This window comes from Nomascus leucogenys, chromosome 9 (assembly GCF_006542625.1).
Source record: "Nomascus leucogenys isolate Asia chromosome 9, Asia_NLE_v1, whole genome shotgun sequence".
Taxonomy (NCBI): Eukaryota; Metazoa; Chordata; class Mammalia; order Primates; family Hylobatidae; genus Nomascus; species Nomascus leucogenys.
In genome coordinates, this window is record NC_044389.1 from 77,179,008 (window position 1) to 77,193,767 (window position 14,760).

At 36.6% G+C, this 14,760-nt stretch overlaps 1 protein-coding gene across 8 annotated transcripts in view; it reads left to right on the forward strand.

The window, feature by feature from the left end:
* The window catches only part of PDLIM5 (PDZ and LIM domain 5), a 218,023-nt gene extending 210,907 nt beyond the window's left edge, over positions 1–7,116 (forward strand). For all 8 annotated transcript variants that reach the window (XM_030819136.1, XM_003257525.3, XM_004089022.3 and 5 more), the window contains 2 exons: positions 1,302–1,417; positions 2,863–7,116. In XM_030819136.1, the coding sequence (XP_030674996.1) occupies positions 1,302–1,417; positions 2,863–2,952 (206 nt within the window). In that variant the 3' untranslated portion in view covers positions 2,953–7,116. The remainder of the gene's footprint in view (positions 1–1,301; positions 1,418–2,862) is intronic.
* Positions 7,117–14,760: the final 7,644 nt, after the last annotated feature.

Genomic DNA, 14,760 nt, shown 5'->3' on the forward strand with positions numbered 1-14,760 from the left:
GGTCTTGTTCTGTCACCCAGGCTTGAGTGTAGTGGTGTGATCATAGTTCACTGCAGCCTCCACCTCCTGGGCTCAAGCCATCCTCCTGCCTCTGTCTCCTGAGTAGCTGAGACTACATGTACAAGACACCGTGTCCAGCTAATTAAAAAAAAATTTTTTTTGTAGAGACAGCGTCTTGGTAGGCTGCCCATGCTGGTTTTGAACTCATGGCCTCAAGTGATCCTCCTGCCTCACCTCCCAAAGAGCTGCGATTAAAGGCATTGAGTCACTGTGCCTGGCCCTAATTTTCTTTTCTTTTTTGTCTTTTTGAGTAATAGAGAAACATCTCAAAACTGCTTTCATCAGAAGGAAATCCTGTTAGTATTCTTATAACTGTAATCTATGTCAAGTAAATGGTCTTTTCTGGCTAAGGGTTTTCAACATGAAGTCATAAAATTAAAAGGAAAATACAGCAAAATAAATTATGGCTAATATTGTTGTGATACAGTCTAGCTAGAAACTCAGTCATAACACTTATTCATGTAAGTTTCCTGTAATGTTTCTTTTTTCTTTCTTGACCAAGTCAGATACACTATGAAATTTGCCAATATCAGATTTTGGTTTTGATCTCTGTTCATTAGTCTTATTGTTGCTAGTTATTAGAAGTCCTTTGTATTTCTTTAGAATAGTCATGTCTACTGAAAACTGGTCACAGAACAGTTTTTTTTTTTTTTTCTTTGAGACAGAGTCTCACTCTTGTCACTAGGCTGGAGTGCAGTGGCGTGATCTCGGCTCACTGCAACCTCCACCTCCCGGGTTCCAGCGATTCTCGTGCCTCAGCCTCCCGAGTAGCTGGGACTACAGGCGTGTGCCACCACACCCAGCTAATTTTTGTATTTTTAGTAGAGACGGGGTTTCACCATGTTGGCCAGGATGGTCTTGATCTCTTGACCTCGTGATCTGCCTACCTCAGCCTCCCAAAGTGCTGGGATTACAGACGTGAGCCACCACGCCCGGCCAGAACAGTTCTTTATAAGTATTTAGGCAATTAAGTAGTTGGTGAGAAGTGAGAAGAATTACATGGAAAATTATAATCAAGAATGTTAGGTTGTATAAATAATATTTATACCAAGGGAATTCTGAAACATGCTAAACATCTCTCTCAAGCCAAATGTTATGCCATCTCCTGAAATTTTTCAAATTCCTAATATCTTTGTCTTCAGCATCTCATCTAATCCCGATTTTGTTGCTGCCTTCTAGGAACGATCATTCTAAAACTTCATCATGTTTGAATTATGTCTCTCTGCCCTGCCCTAATGCAGATTATTATGCCCTCTTTGGTACTATATGCCATGGATGTGAATTTCCCATAGAAGCTGGTGACATGTTCCTGGAAGCTCTGGGCTACACCTGGCATGACACTTGCTTCGTATGCTCAGTAAGTAGAGTCTTACTTCCTAATTAAAGGGATATAGTATGGCCAATTCTAGCTTTAGTTTTTAATGGAAATATCAGCTCTTCTGTCTTTCAGTCTTTCAAACCTAAAGAAAAATTATTTTTACTTTTTTGTAAATTTTGAAAATTGTTTATTAAATTTTTTGGTATTTTTGAAATTATTTGGCACACAGTGAGATCCTTAGTCCTTAGAGAAAATACAATTTTAATATATTTTTCTCTATAAGGAGAAGCTATGTATTTCTTAAAACAGTAAGATTCCTTTACTTAAAAAAAAACCTCTGTTACTAGTGTGTTTGTTGTAGTTTTTGGAAATGTTAGGTACTTCTTAAAATACAAATAAATAATTATAAAAATCGGCTATTGGATTAACACTGGGAATAAACTATATGTTGAGTCATTTCTTTTCTTAGCAATAGCCCCTGGATATTCTTTTCTTTTTGAGACTATGGTCCAATAAACATGTGATAAAGTATTTGCCTATTCATTTGATATTTTAATATTTTTGGTTTTATGTTTAATGATTAGGATGGATTCAAAGATTAAAATATATAGTTTTTAAATGTAGGAAGTAAATATCCAGTAAACGTGCTCTGTTCAGGTGTTTGATTTTTTAAAATTAGATTTAACGTATCTACAGTTTTTGATACTTAATTGTACAAAGGGGGCAAAAGTAATGTTAATCGATGCTTAATGATTTCCCCAAACATTACCATTGAACTTTTTCTTGTTTACCTCATCCATCACTTAGACTTCATAAAGTCTATAAAAAGCAAAACTTTTAGCAGATTTACCTTTTCTAATAAAGCTGTTCATTCTAATTAACAAAGGCAATAGGAAGAACAAGGAGCTGTAAATGTAGATAGTGGACTGACTGTGTAATCCTCAGCAGCTAGATATTGACCTGGTTATAAGAAACAAACAAAAGAGGTCTCAGCTTGAACACAAGGCAGCCCTTAAAAAAAAAAGTCTCAGGTATTCTGTGCCTGTGTAACTGGAGGCAAGCTAATGGTGGGCGTGGGAAGGTTTGGTAAAGCAAATGAGTCTCTACAACATGAAGCAAAATTAAGACGTTTATAATTTGGGGAGATAAAATATATTTAATGAGCCCTCTTTCTATATTGATTTTCAAGTTAGGGAAAAATCTTCCCTCTGGATAAAGAAAAGTGATGATCAGTGCTTTCTATAAATTAGAATACATTCTAGGAAAAAGCTGTTTTTCATTGCTTTTGAAAGATTATATCTAATGTCATAGTAATCGTGAAATATTAAGGAGTCTAACTAAAGTGTTTTGTCATATTATCCATTGGGGGAAAAAAATCACATTCTCCTTCTCCAGCATACTGGATAAAATCCTCTTAATATCCTTTTAAATAATGCGTAATATCCTCTTAAATAATATCCTCTTAAATACTGCTTCTTTTTCAGGTGTGTTGTGAAAGTTTGGAAGGTCAGACCTTTTTCTCCAAGAAGGACAAGCCCCTGTGTAAGAAACATGCTCATTCTGTGAATTTTTGAAAGTCAGCAGTTCAGGAGAAGAGAAGGAATTTGAAGAGAAAAAGGAAAATTAAAATTACTAATTAATTTTTAGATTCAATATTTATATGGAGTTTTGAAAAATAATAGTGGCCCTGAAGGAATAAATTCCAGCTTTAAAAACCAAGTCTGAGGAAATATTTGGCTTCATAAAGTAAAGAGACAGTTTGGCATTTATTATTACTTTTTCCTGTATTTTATGCCCATAAAATAAGTTTTATAAAAACCAATTTCCTGATGGACTATTAAATTCATCTTAGAATAAATGAGTGAAGAATTTAATTTTAGAATAAATAATCCAATCTGAAATAATTATACCTTCTTTTCTTGTTAGGTAGTTATGAGTAGTAAATCTGCAAAAGGCAATGAAAATGCCTTAAATTTTATCAATAAGAGAATCATTGTATTTAAAAAAACTAATACTTATCTTTAAAATAGTAAATAGGATTTTAAACAGAGAATTTTATCAGTAATAGGTGTCAGTTTCTAAAAAATTGCTTGTGGCTGAGTGCGGTGGCTCACGCCTGTAATCCCAGCACTTTGGGAGGCTGAGGTGGGTGGATCACCTGAGGTCAGGAGTTTGAGATCAGCCTGGACAACATGGTGAAACCCCATCTCTACTAAAAATACAAAAATTAGCCAGACGCAGTGTCACGCGCCTGTAATCCCAGCTACTCAGCAGGCTGAGGCACGAGAATCGCTTGAACCCGAGAGGCAGAGGTTGCAGTGAGCTGAGATTGTACCACTGCACTCCAGCCTGGGTGACAGAGTGAGACTCCGTCTCCAAAAAAAAAAAATTGCTTGTATATTATTTTTGCCTTACAGTGGATCATTCTAGTAGGAAAGGGCAATGAGATTTTTTATCAAAATGTGTCATGCCAGTAAGAGATGTTATATTCTTTTCTCATTTCTTCCCCACCCAAAAATAAGCTACCATATAGCTTATAAGTCTCAAATTTTTGCCTTTTACTAAAATGTGATTGTTTCTATTCATTGTGTATGCTTCATCACCTATATTAGGCAAATTTCATTTTTCCCTTGTGCTAAGGTAAAGATTTAATTAAATAATTTTGGCCTCTAATAGTTTTCTCTCTTTAAAGAGACTAAATAGAGGGCTGGGTGCGGTGGCTCTCACGCTTGTGATCCCAGCACTTTGGGAGGCCAAGGCGGGCGGATCATGAGGTCAAGAGATCAAGATCATCCTGGCCAACATGGTGAAACCCTATCTCTACTAAAAATACAAAAATGAGCTGGGCATGGTGGGGCGTGCCTGTAGTCCCACGTACTTGGGAGGCTGAGGCAGGAAAATTGCTTGAACCCAGGAGACGGAAGTTGCAGTGAGCTGAGATCGCACCACTGCACTCCAGCCTGGTGACAGAGTGAGACTCTGTCTCTTAAAAAGAAAAAAAAAAAAAAAAAGAGAGAGAGAGAGAGAATAAATAGAAAAGAATGTGACTGGGAATTGTGAATCAGAAGATTATACCCCCTAATTTTTTTCAGTCCCCTTCTCTCAAATAATAAATTAGTTAAATCAGTTTCTGAGTTATGCCACTGGCTGATGAAGAGTTGAGAGCTCTCTTTGCAGAATAATCTTTTTGTTTCGTTTTGTTTCTTCTTCTACATTTAAAAATTAAAAGATTGGCTTGAGGATGTGATGAATTTGAGACTTTTTGTGGTTTTCTCTCAATAATAAGTGAACCAATTTCAAATGTGATCACAAAGTTTGGAAAGCTTTTATTTACGGAGGTTTGGTAGTGTTGAGAGGGGAGTTTAATTACTCAGATTGGCCTGTTATTTGATTTCCTCCTTTGGGAAAAGAATTATGTAGATACCACATGGAGACAGGGAAACAACTGTGGTAAAACTGTGGATCCTGTTGCTATTTGCCCAGTGAGAAAACAGATTCTGGTATTTGATTTGGTTTTTCTCCTTGTTTTGTTTTTGTTTCCAGAATGGATGAAAGTCCATGAACCTCCTAAGTTATAATTTAAATTTGTTTGGGGCAAGGTGCTTTTATAGTTGAGACAGAGCCCTAGGTCCTTCCTGCCCCATCACTCACTTACGACATCTCTTCCATTGTGTGCATGTTTGTTATAGAGGAGGTTTTAGGCTACAATATTTGTTTAACCTCCCTAAGAACTTTCAAGGCATCTGTCCTGAAAGCTGTTAATTTATGGTCTAGCAGATTTATATTATATGCAGATAATAATTAACTGGGGATAAAAGAATGGCAAGAGGTGACACAAAGTAGCAAACTGAATACTTCTCCAATAGCAACCCCAAGCTACCTCCTCACCCTGCATCTTGGAGGGAGGCAGGAAATTTCTTTTGAAATAAAGTGCTGGAGCTGAATTCTGCATTATTTATCCTTGCTGCTGAAACCACCTATAAAAGACTTGCTGGCTAATGTGCATTGTCATATAATGTACACTGTCACATCTTTACAGTCTTTTACGTTATAGAATACAAAATAAGTTGATGGTTTTGTTTGGTGTGAGCTTTTTGTTTGTTTGTTTAGTTTTGCCTTCATAGGTTATATGCCAAGATAGTATTTGATAAGTCAATGGCATTTGGATGTTTTCTTCAAAGAATTTTATTTGACCCAGATTTCCTATAAAGTTATCTTACATTAAGGATGTCATTTTTGTTAGACCTTCTTTCTGCATATTATTCGTGAAGCATAATGTTGCATTTCTCCAAATTTTATGCCTGAAAGGGTAGTGTTGCTTCCTAAGGTATCATGTTGTCTTTGTGCTTTGTCCGTCTCTTCCGTGGCGAAGCTTTGTATCTGTTCCTAAAACAGTTAATCCTGTGAAATAAATATTGAACATAATCCAGAAGAATCTCTCTATTTCCAGTGGGGAATGCCATATTTAATTCACCAGCAGTAATCCTTTAATAACTGGCAGAGCACTTTATTCTTCTGGTGAGCTCCCTGAATATTTATTTTTCTGATTATAAATTTTCTATATTAGTAGCATTTTTTAATTATTACTTCTTCACTATAGAGCATTTACTTTTAGTCTCTCTAGATGTATATTTTGGAATGCTGTACTTGGCATAACATAGATTAAAATCATAATGCATGACTAAAAACTCTTTGGATTTATTTCCCATTTTAAAATTTTTGGTGATAAGTTCAGATTTATAATCTTTCTCTAGACTTCCATGGTCTGACTGTTGCCTGCTGAAGTAGCAACCTAAAAAGTATCCCCTGCTTATGCTTCTCCAGTTGGCCCTCCATGTCCATAGGCTTCGCATCTGTGATTCAGCCAACTGTGGGTCAAAAATATTTGGGGAAAAAAATGGATGGTTGCGCCTTTACTGAACATGTACAAACTTTTTTTTGTCATTAAGCAATATAGTATAACAACTATTTACAAAGCATTTACATTGTATTAGCTGTTATAGGTAATCTAGAGATGATTTAAAGTATATGGTAGGATGTGCATAGGTTATATGGAAATACTACACCATTTTCTATAAGGGACTTGAACATCACGGACTTTAGTATCCTAGGGGGTTCTTGGAACCCATCGCCCATAGGGGCACCATAGGACAACTATAGTACCGTGTTTATTTCCTGTTAATTCAGGTTCCATTCAGAGTCTAAAACTAAAACCTGATCATTTGGTCACAGTGTAAAAATAAATAACAGTTCAAATCTTCAAAATATTAGTATAGCATTATGTTTAAAATAATCTACAACAAAAATGTACCATTTTCAAGCAGTACTACATTAGGAGCCCTTTTATAGAAAATAATTTTTTCTTTACCCCTGTTCCAGTGTGAATCTAGTATTCTGTTAACATTTGTGTGGCATTTGGAGTTTGTCATCCCTATTGAAGGGAGAGCCTTCTCAGACATGAAGCAATGGAAACATACTGAATAGTTTTACACAAATTTGATCTGGCTTCCATTTGTCCCCCTCATTTCCCAAATGTTTAAAGGTATTGGATTTGGATTCTCAATGTATAATTTGCCTTATCTGTTAATCTCTATCTTATGTCTCTTTAATTTTGTATATCTGCTGTTTTGCTTTTGGATACATCTTCTAATTAGAAGTCACATGTTAAATATAATCAGTATAGTAATAATACCATAATGTGCACATACTCAATAAATAAATGACTGCATTGTTGTAAATGAGCTCTCCTTTTTGTTGTTGTTGGTTGGCGAATGGTTTCCATCAGGTCATCATGGGAAAATAATCAAGGTCCATATTCACAGGTTAGGATAGGATGTAATAGTTTTCAGAAGAACTCTTCTAGTATGATACTTGCTTATCAAAATGTCTCAGAAACAAAATAGTTGAAAATACTGTCACATTTATTGTATTTCTCTCTGTTCTTATGCTGTGCACATAGAATGTACCCAATGTTTATGAATTAATAGATAAATAAGTTCTATTGTCTTTTTAAAATATTTATCGCTGAAATGATTTATTGGAACAACCTGTCATATCAAACATTATATTAGAACATAATCAAAGAACATAAATCGTCATCCATATTTCCACATTTTGCATTAGATATTGGGATGTTTAACTCATCTCAATCTCATTAACTGACTATTCCATAACTAGGTAGGCTCACCTCTGCCTCACTTGTTTATTAGTTTAAGATTTTTTTCCAGTTGTATAAAGTTAAGACAAATGTTTCTGTTGCATGCTGTATGTTGGGAATAAAAGAGAAATTCAAGTCTATTTGCTCACAGTATATTAAACTCCAGAAGCCAAACTTTTAAGGTCATCAAGTCTGCATCTGACATTTTAATAGCTGCTGTTTGGTTTCTATCAATCACGTCATTGCACATTAAAATGCACCGACAAAATAGGAGATCTGTCATTCCTTCGTTAAGAAACAGTAATCCAGTACAAGATTTATAGGCTTAAGTCTCAACCGTGTGTTCACAATAAATCCCCATTCAGTGCTCAAACCAGAGCAAGCCTCCCTGTCGTTCAGTGTTTTCTAGTCAAAATGTCCCCAATATAAGATTATCAAAGGTTTTCTTGCAGAACTACATATAAAATCCTTTTGCCAGCAAAAGCTTAATTTGGGTTGGCGGTTTCCCTTTTTGAGTACTCTCAGACAAGATCTTGGTTATATCAGAAACACATAGGTACTGATGTATTATTAGCAGGCCTGGTGTTAATTAGGGAGAATTACCAGAAATAGTTTGCTTCGTGGAAATTTATTGCAGAATCACACTTGACTGATGGCAGAATAGGAGTTGCTGAGAGAGAGCAGCTCCCACTCATAACCACTAATTAATAGGGTGCCAAAATTCCGCAGAGAAAGTTTCATCCCAAGTGTGGGAGCCTCCCAGGGAAAATGGTTCCTTTGCAGTATTTAAAATTTAACAGAGGAAAGGGGCTAGGACCCATGGCTGCCTAACAGAAATCTCAGACTGATACGGTTTTGTGTTGTACGTATGAATGAGAGGATTTAACTCAGTAAGCACCGAGCCCAAATGTTGCCTGTATATTTATCATACTATGGAGATATGCATATTATTTTTAATGTGGCAAGTGCCTGATTTGCCAAACTCTTCATTTTCTGAGAAGAATTTACAGCACCGTATACCATTTGTCTATAGTATTATATTACAGAACTTTTGATTCTGTGATTTAGAATCTGTCTGGGTAGGTGGCAAGATTGCATCAATGATTAATAAGAAAGGTGTAGCCTTCATACCTTGAACATGGGGTTGGGGAAAAGTGAGATGCATCTTGTGATTCACGCTAAAGGCAGAGCACTAGGGGAGCCCTTTTAAATAGAAGTTTGCCAAGAAGGCAATTTTTTTTATTTTGTCCTGTCTGTGACTGCATGTAATAACACACAGTAAAGCTTGGAGCTGTTGTTTAGTGTAGAATGGGATATTTCCATGTCCGAAAACCACTTGTCTGACCTCGGGGAGATAAATAAAGCAATTTAGAATTCTCAGGGAGTATAATTTTTCAATTTCTCAAATATGGTAAGTACAGTTCCCAAGGAAAATGACTTGTATGCCAGGTCCTTGAGTTGATTGACAACGGACTCTTAAGCATCTGTGTTTCAAAGGACAAAGTTTCTGTTCTTTCTGTCTGAAGTTTCCTAATTGGGTTTCAAATTATTTTTCATCTTCATATTCTAAACTGTCATGTTTGCTCTCTAGTTCAAATATAATGATTTTTTTTCCTTTTTTCCTCTTTTTTGTTTCTTTTGTTTGTAAAGCACACACAACTGGTGCTATTCTAACTTACTCAAAAATACCATTGTTTCTTTGTTTTAAAGTATTTTAGTAGACTATAATACCTTCAAGTGTGTCTTGAATTTTCTACCCTAGTTTATTACTAATATGCCCGTTTGTTCCCTTGGTAAATGAGAAAGTAAATAGAACTCCAGTTACATCACAGCAATATTAGTTTTGGCATAATAAAACTGCTTACTTAACCTATATTGATGTCATCTAACCCCGGAAGCTTTCTCTATCCCTGTTTCCTTGAGAATCCTGACAATTTTAGCCTCCTTAATTGAATGAAATGGAGAGCAGAGGAATCCACGGAGCTTTTCAAGTATGAACTTTGAAATATAAGTTAAATTAATTCCAGCTTAATTAACTGGAACTTAACCATTCATTCTGTTCTGCTAAATTATTATGCTACTGCTTAGTGATTTTTCTAATACCATTATAAATGCTTTGAATTCTCCTGCCCCTAGAAAAGATAAATTGATCTGAATTTCTTGTAGTTTGTTTGTGCCTGTATCTGGGAAGTTCTGGATGACTTTTGACTGTATCAACATAGATTATAATCGAGAATATAAATTACAGCTGAGGGGGAAAAGTGGTTACTCCTGGTAGATCAATCTGGATGCAATCAGGAGGACAGAAATCACAAAATAACTTAGAGTCTAGTATAAGGAATTATTAAGCTGTGATAGGAGAGTAACTAAAAATATGAAGTGACCTCTAAAGGACAGCCTGGGGCTGAGAGAGGACCCAAAGAAGACAAGCTTAGAAGGAGATGCCCTCCTCGTGGCTGGGGGTAGGACCTTTCTGGAGAAAGTGGTTTCAGCCCACTAAATACCAGTTCTCTGTGTTGCTGAGGTTCCGCGGACAAGGCAACAATTCTCTGAAAAGCAGACAAGATTGATGGGTGAGTGCACAAAGAGAGTTGGGTGCCGCTGTGGGCACAGGCCCGGAATACACAGTACCCATGTCATGAAGCAAGGTGATGTGAAGGCCCCAGCCCAGGATGTGAAGTTCCTGAGGGTCTGTACGCTCTGGAAGCACAGCTGGAGCAGAACTCCACCAGTTGTCTCCACACACATGCGCTCTGATGGACCACACAGAAAAAACCAAATGCAACACCTAGAACCAGGAAGGAGAGGCCCCTTCTGGATTATTCCTTCTGCTCCCTTGGGACAAAGCATCATGATCGCTGTAAAGGAGAAATGATTAATATCACAAAGCTGGTACTGAAGAGTAAATGGTGCAATTTGGATGTGCAAGTCAGTAAATTGATAATTGGCACTCTTGAATGCAAAATAGAAACTAGATTCTCAACTATATTGGAGCTTCCATTATCCAGAATGTCACTGCATATACTTGGTGAATTATAAAGTCAAACAAGAAATTCTTCTTTGTTCTTTCTTGTCAAAAATCCTCTCATTAATATGCTTTCAATGTGCAAAGTAATCAATGTTGCGTTGATTGTGTTTTTCAAGGTCTAAATATTCAGTGATCTAGGACTTTGTTGGAATGCTTGCCTGAGTTCTAAGTTGTAACGAAGGGTCCTGAAAATATTTAGTTACCCAAAATTTAAAAAACAAAAAAAAAATCACTAAAGAAGTAAAGTAAATAGTCTTGAATATTTAAGAGATTTAGTTGGATGTATACTAAGATGTAACTGAAGGGGTTTTTTTTTTCTTTTTTTAGTTCATTTTCTTTTACTGTAATGCTTTTCCTACAGTTAAAATTAGTAAAATATTCTTAATTGAAGGCTTATGTTAGTTAACTGGGATTTCAGTTTATAGAAGCTTTTCTGTATAAACTCTAATCCTTGTCATAGAGAAAAAAATGATTTTCATATTTAGCAATAGAAAGCAAGGAGATTAACAAGCTCCCCCTTCACAATAAACTAAACCATGAAGGGCTCAAGCCCAGCAGATCTATAATAACAGCTTACATTTGTTGTATCATCTTTGTAATTTGTGTGCTATATTACTTGGTACACTAGTATACTGTAAAGTTCTAAATTGGAGAAACTCTGAGAGTCAAGTATTTTTAAATCTACATTTTACAGATGAGAAAATGGAAACTCAGTGAAATGAGTCTCTAAAAACAGTTATTAAAGCAAATCTGAGACTTAGACTTTCTAATAGCCCAGGGGGGAAATTTATTACTTTATCCACATTCCCTTAAGGTCCTTCTTATTAATAAGGGACAATTCCCATATATTAAGTTGTTAAAGGATATTTTTAAAAAGTATTTAGTTTTGCTACAGTATGTAAAACTTAAAGACTGTCTCTGTATGACTTGTGCAGTTGCCTGCTACACAGATGTCAATATCTGTGAAGTTTGCAATTGGACCATCTGTTCTTCAAGGGTATTTGTGAATTGATAGTCCTCTCTGCAATGCACCATTTGCTGTTCTTTGTGTTTTCACTACATTTCACAGTCTATACGCTATGGATATAAAACAAACACAGAAATAAGGAGAGAAAGTTGATTTGAAGTGTGGATAACACCAAATGTGGTATCAAACAAATTAGAAGACTGTAGGAAATGCAATTAAAATTACTTTCACACAGCAAGGTCAATAATACCTATTTATAAGATGTTGGAAAAACAGGTCAGAATGGTTGACACCCAGTTAATTGTTACCTTTTCTGTTTGATGGATTTAGTTCCAGACTGTGAGTCTGAAAAATGAAGGATGGAAAAGGTGAGACCTCCATGAGAGGGGAAAGAAACTGCATGTATGCCCAATTATATTGACAAGGTTGCATAAGATTCTTGGTTTTATTCAATTGAAATAAAATCTCTCTACTATTTGGTAATGACAGGCACCACTGCTAAGTCCACTGAAGCATAGCTGGAAAATCCAGCTGCCCTCACATCTGTTTTGCATGACCTTTTAATCATCAGCAAATACTTCTGCCACTAGGAATGGAAGTCTGGGTAGGATATGGCTATGTGACTTTCTAAGCTATAGCTATGGAAAACATATTGAAACAAAATTCACGCATGCCATGTGCTGTGCCCAGAAATTGTAGACTTGTCTGGGTGGTGTTAAGGATTTGACCTATTGAGAGTACTCACACCTGCTTCTTACATTCAAGTTGTTAATCCTTTGTTCAGAAAATGAGACATATTATGAAATATGTGAATGGACTGCTGTGACTTAAATCTTAAGTGTTTAGGCTCTTAAACTGGTTCAAACTAAAATAACATTGATGAAATAGTGTTTTAGACTTCATTTATTATATTTCAGAAACCTGTGTGAGTTGACTTTACTCTCATTTAAGATCTAGGACTCTGTTGGAATGCTTGCCTGAGTTCTAAGTTGTAACGAAGGGTCCTGAAAATATTTAGTTACCCAAAATTTTAAAAACAAAAAAAAAATCACTAAAGAATCTCTCCTGAAAGGATTGTAATAAAATTCACTCTCCTACTAATAAATTTCATTCTCACACCAATATGATGGGTAGCCAATGGAATATGTTCAAGGATTACAGTTTATCTCAAGACCAACTTAAACTGCTATTAAAGTAGAAGCATTAACCAGTAGTAATTGAATGTAGCAATTATATGTAAATATAACAAATTCTTAAAAGGAAAAGATCTTGTTTACGAGGAACACAGGTGCTGACATTTAAAAACCCACCTGAGCATGAATCTTGATGATACTCAGGTTGAATTTATATGTTGGAGTGCCACAGACTGTTTAATACTTTGGATCCCTTTCAAGTCAATTATGTTGCTTTGTTGAATTATTATTCCACATTTAGGTAGAGGGAAGACTGAGCACTTTGTTGTAAGGAGGGAGGAAAGAGAATAACTGGGAACAAAGATCAGCCTGTTAAATACTCTGATCACCTAGCTCTGCCCCACACTTTCCCCTGACACTCAGGAAAGCGGGCCTTGGCCAGGAGTTACCTGGTGTTGCTCCAGAATCTCTCTTAGGAGTCTCAATCCCTGACTCTAAGCTGCTTATCAGAATAGCACATCCAGCCCCACAAAGTTCTCTCACCAAGAACCACCCTGTCATTTCCATCTTGTAATGTTTCCAGCAATGTCTTAGAGCTTCTCATGGACTGGCACCCTGGGCAGTTGTCCAGTTGATCAACTCTAACCAGTATTCCCACACTTAGGAATCTTCTGGCCTTGGAAAAACGACGTAACTTGGTTGAACCTGCATTTCTTCATTAGTGTGTCCCCTCATCATCTTAGAGGATAATTCTCAGTCTTGGAGGACCATAGTGACACAAATGAGATAGTGTGTGTGAAACTACCAGAGCTTCAGACAACATATTCAGGCCTTTTTCCTAGAATACAGATGAGGTATTACTCAAAAAACGAATTCAAATTTTTAATCTTTTGTTCAGAAAATGAGACATATTAGGAAATACATGAATGGATTGCTATTGCTTAAATCTTAAGTGATCCCAAATAAACTGGGGATTACCATCAACTCTCTTATCTCAGAGATTCATAATACATCTTTAAGCTGAGTAGTCTCGCACAGTGTTAGCTACGTATTTTGAAAATATATTTGACCATGAACTCTTAGAGAACACCTATTCTACGTAATGCAATTTGGGAAACACTGGTTTATCCCTTCTGTTTGTTTAGGGTGAATGTCCTGAGTTGTGCCTCTCTTCACATTTTAGACCAGTGGTTCTCAAACTTTGGTGTACATCAGAATCTTCTGGGGGGCTTCTTAAAATTAGATTGCTGGGCCAACCCCCAGAGTTTCTGATGTAGAAGGTCTGGAGCAGGATGAAACTCTGTATCTCCAACGAGTTCCCAGGTGAAGCTGATCCTGCTGGTCTGGGATCACTCTTCCAAGCAGCTGTTCTAGATCTAGACCAACACTTCTCACCTTAGTATGCGAACAAAGGACCTGGGGATTGTGTTCAATGACTCACCTGGGGCCCACCTCCAGCTATTCTGATTCAGTGGGAGTGGAGTGGGCCAATACATGTGCATTTCCAACGAGCTCCCAGACAACACTTGAGGGTCTGGCTTAGATGTCACACAACAGAATGCTGAGGAACCTTGTGAGCCTGAAGGTAAAGCCCAATGTTTTCTCTCCTCCTCTGGAGTCTAAAATCAGGGAATCATGCTTTGATTTTAGATACATAGAAAAGTATGATCTGCTCTGAGAACTTTGCAAGGTTTTTTCATCTTTTTTTTTCTTTTAGAATTTCTATGACACTAGTGAAAAGTAAAACTGGTACAACAGATCCTGCATGGGCTGTTGGCGGAGCCAGAACACTAAATGCCAGTGATGGATGTAAGCCCTGCAAGGGAATACCGTTAATCTTAACGGTAGATTTTTTTCATCATGCCAGATTAGGAATGCTAATTTCTCTAATATTTAACAATAAACCTCATGGAAGTGTGGCAGGAGTAAGTTACAGAAGAGCATGCACTGAGCCAGAGGCAATGGATTTCTGTCTTTGGCCGGCTGGTCACTTAATATTTTTCTGATACTGCAAAAGTCACTTGACCTGGTTTGAACAGAGCTTTCTTCTCTATAAAAATTGACTAGATCGGTAGGTCTTCTACAGTTTGCTTTCGT